This window comes from Sinocyclocheilus anshuiensis, unplaced genomic scaffold (assembly GCF_001515605.1).
Source record: "Sinocyclocheilus anshuiensis isolate Anshui unplaced genomic scaffold, SAMN03320099.WGS_v1.1 scaffold180, whole genome shotgun sequence".
NCBI lineage: Eukaryota > Metazoa > Chordata > Actinopteri > Cypriniformes > Cyprinidae > Sinocyclocheilus > Sinocyclocheilus anshuiensis.
In genome coordinates this window covers 872,410-876,528 of record NW_015554093.1, presented here as the reverse complement: position 1 = coordinate 876,528, position 4,119 = coordinate 872,410, and the positions used below count along the sequence as shown (strand labels likewise).

Below are 4,119 nucleotides of genomic sequence, written 5' to 3'. Positions count from 1 at the left end.
AATATATTTATGCAGACGAATAGGACAAAAGTATCCCTATGCAAAATAAAAAAAGAAAGAAAGTAAAATATTGCCACTAGATACAATATATTATAACTCTTCTCCGCATATTTGATAATGTTTACACAATATCAGATACTCATCAAAATAAACTACAAGTCCCATATCTAAATCTTTCACAGAAATCCGGGTATTGCTTCACCCAGGTCAGTCGCACCCTCCTCTAAACTGTTATTGACACAGTTGTCCTAACATGTTAAATAATAAGAGTTGCCTAATATCGGACGCAGAGATGACAGACTTTTAATTGTCAACATTAGATATTATATTCATAAAAGAATTCGACAGTTAGTGATGCTATTCTGATGCATCCTCCATTGCATTACAGTAAACATGACACCTCGAAAATTCACAAAACTTACTAAATATGATTCTGAAAACAAATGAACCTCTACTTTCGAAAAAGACAAAAATAGGCGTGTCGAGAGGGCGGGAATGAGTGACAAGCGTGCCCGCGTCCAATCGTCTTTATTAAATGATGTTTCCTGGCGTTAAATCTTAAAGCCCTCTTGTAAACCAACCTTGACGTCGCGTGCTTTCGCTCGAGTAGCGTGTGTTGCAGCCAATCGGGTTCCAGTACTTAACTCTCGTGCCCAATAGCCTTCGCATATTTTGAACAGGGGCGGGACAATACACAAATGGATCGAAGTAGGGTAGGTTGTTAGAAAGTTAATGGCTTGGGGGAAAGAGATTCTCTTCTCGCTTCAGGAGAGTTTGAGGATTTTTCTGAAGTAAAACGTAATTATTTTATAACAGTATAACCCCAAAGAAAGTGAAGAGACAACATTATCTTCACAAACAGACGTATTATTTAGGAAAGTATGCAGGATGCAGTAGCCGGGACGGCAATGCTGACAGACGGCTTCGAGGACGAGATTGACTCGGTGACTCCGCGTTCCCCTGCGTTAGGGATGGGGGTTGGAGCTACACCAGGAGCCGGACTCGGGGGCCTCGGGATCGGCGTTGGTGGCAAGAAAGTCCGCTTGTTCGGCGAGGCTGGCGGGCCCACCACAGACAGACTTGATTTCAAACTCACAGCGGCCGCAGTGCTGTCGTCAGGCCCCGGATCCGGCAGCGACGAGGATGAGGTGTCTGAGGTGAGAGCGAGTCAGCCAGCAGGAAAGTGTGTGTGCTAGCTCACATGCTAACTCTAACGCTAGCCTTAATAGGCTTCATTCCCAACCCACCAAAACCCTGGGATTAATCACCTCATCTAAAGAGGCCGACTTATCACGTCCCATTCTTGGCAACACTTATACAACAACACTCTTGAGCGGAGCGCTGTTTGCAGCCATGAGCGCGTTTCTCCCGACCCACGTTGCGTTTCTAAATAGCTCAAATTCTGGCGAGTTAGCTTAGCTTAGCACGGGCTCAGAGACGAAGGCTGCGATTTGGGCCTAAAGAGAACATCGGGGGCAACGCCGTCGTCTGCTAGTTAGCCATGCCGAAATCATTTCACCGCATTCAACCACTTGGCACTTCAGTTTACACCCTTTAAAGTGTAACTCGACACACGTCGCGTCTCAGTGACAGTCATTTTGAAGGATATTAGAAATATCGCTAGCCGGGAAGCTAAGTGGATCTTGCTACGTAACTAAATATTAGCTGGAAATATTAGCTGTTTAGCAAAGTTTATCCGCGTGATGGTACCCTGCCAGGCCTTTGCACTGTGTTGGTAAACTTGGGATCTGACATCTGTGTCATATTTGTGTCTGTAGGTGCAAGATGTTACAACGTTCACATTAATCTGAGTGTCAGCACTAGTACTCGGGCTTCAGTAAATGTATCTCCACTACAGCTTCTGAAATTTCATGTGACGCAAATGTTAAAACGACAAGCTTTAAGTTTAGATTTTTCTTCCTCGGTGCCAGAGGAACAATCGTTTGCCATTATGATTATGAAGTGTGGCGCAGGGTTTCAGGGCGACTTGTCATGCGGGTTTGTCGTCATACATCAAGATGCACCTGTTGGGTCCTGTAGATGTTTAATTCTCAATCCCACTTAGGAAGTTTTTCTAAAACTGCAGCCACTTATAGATTCAAGGGTATACTTCCATTTTATCCAAGATTTTGTGATAGTCAAACAAGATTCACCTTTGTTGACACATGACAGGTGTTGCTTGCTGAAAAATTAATGCGTACTTGTATGAGTGGGTGATATGACCAGAAGCAATCACAATATGAGTAATTTCATTTCATGATAACATATCACAATATAGTTGTTTTTGCATATAAAAAGGTTGTTGCGATTTATTAATATTTTAGGTGGAAATAAAATTATTCTTAATGCCAATTTCGATATCATAGCAAAACCAAATACTAGCCTAACCAAAGTAAAACATTCTCAAACTGAAGACAAGTAAATAGTCTAATAAAAAACTATTTACGAGCAATAGTACAAATACAAGAGAACCGACACGAATGAAATAACAGTCCTTTACGTTTGTTAGGTTGCTCTGTAGCATGCAAATACCAAATTGAGTTCCCGTTTTTTTCTAAATGCATGTTATTATGAACATTTCATCCATGCATATGTTTGTTTTTCTTTCTTTCTTTTTTTAAGATGTTTTGACCTTATGTTTAAAGGATTAGTTCACTTCCAGAATAAAAATTTCCTGATAATTTACTCACCCCCATGTCATCCAAGATGTTCATGTCATTCTTTCCTCAGTTGCAAAGAAATTACTTTTTTTTTTTTCTCCATATAATGGACTACTATGGTGCTCAACAGTTTGAACTTCCAAATTACAGTTTCAGTGCAGCTTCAAAGGGCTCTACATGATCCCAGACGAGGAATAATTGTCTTATCTAGTGAAACGATCAGTCATTTTCTAAAAATAAAAATTGATATACTTTTTAACCACAAATGCTCGTCCTACACTTGCTCCGTGATGCGCTAATGGCTTCTCGCTGGTGACGTATGGTGGACTTCTCCAATCATTTAGTCCGCTTAAACCCAGACCCTGCAAGATTTGGTTCATCTGCTTCCACTTTTAAATGCAATGCCGACATCTCAAAATCCAATTAACAAATGATGCACAGAACAAAGTCCCATCCTACATTTTTGATAATCATTGCACTCTAATGTATGTCACAAAATGGAAGAAACTTTAAACTGAGAAGTAGAGGTCTGCGCGGGACTGTTTTTTTAGTCCCGCTCCTGCAAGGTTCTATTCCTTTGTTTGACATTTTTCTGTTAACACAGTAGGAAAAGTGTCGCAGAGAAAAATAAATAAATACGACATCTTAAAATTATAGGCTAAGCAAAATATAAACAAAACCGAGTTGAACGTCCTTCAAGGACAGCGCATCCACACTTTGCTCCATCCTTATTCTGCTCTGTCACTCATCGACAACCTGCCTGTTCTTTCTGAGGGCCGTATATTTACCACAGGTAAGCCTACAGCCTGCTCTGAGCATCGTTATGCACATGCTGCGCACAGACCACGTAAATAAAACGCGTGACGTTTAAAGCATGCGTGCAGCGCGTGCATAACAGTCCTGAGCGCAAGCTGTACCGGTGGTCAATACGAATAAAGTGCAGATATGCTGTTCTAAATGGATGTCGGGAACGGGATATTGTTAGACCACCCGCTCCCATTCAAATTACACCAGAGTTACCTACCGCGTTTTATACGGGAATTTAATCCCGCGGCGCAAAAAATCCGGTCGGGTCCCGCGGGAATGCAGAGCTCTACTGACAAGTCTTAAAAATGTGTGGAAATGATAGGCTTTCATGGTGACACGTGAACTTAATGGTGATTTCTACCAAATTTCTACTGGTTTATCATGTGTACCAGTATATCACTCACCCCTACTTACTTGCTCCACTACCAAGCGTGCAGACTAGTTAAAAAAAAAAAAAAAGGAATGTTTTGTTGGTTGCCAATAAACCATAAGCCTTTTTTAAAGTAAATGACTGAAGTCAAATTGAGTTCTTGGGAGCCGACATGATTGCAAACATATATGCTGTTGCATTTCAGAGTTGCATGTGAGTACAGGGGTGTGTCTTGCCTTTTATAACTAGTAATGGGTGATCCCCCCCCCCCCCCCCCCCGGT

The 4,119-nt window shown here is 41.6% G+C and overlaps 1 protein-coding gene across 1 annotated transcript in view; it reads left to right on the top strand.

Moving 5' to 3' along the window:
- Window positions 1-682: 682 nt before the first annotated feature.
- The window catches only part of LOC107669344 (ankyrin repeat and KH domain-containing protein 1-like), a 61,053-nt gene continuing 57,616 nt past the window's right edge, over window positions 683-4,119 (top strand). Inside the window, exon 1 of the mRNA XM_016461513.1 lies at window positions 683-1,157. Coding sequence (XP_016316999.1) covers window positions 882-1,157 — 276 coding nt within the window. The 5' untranslated portion in view covers window positions 683-881. The remainder of the gene's footprint in view (window positions 1,158-4,119) is intronic.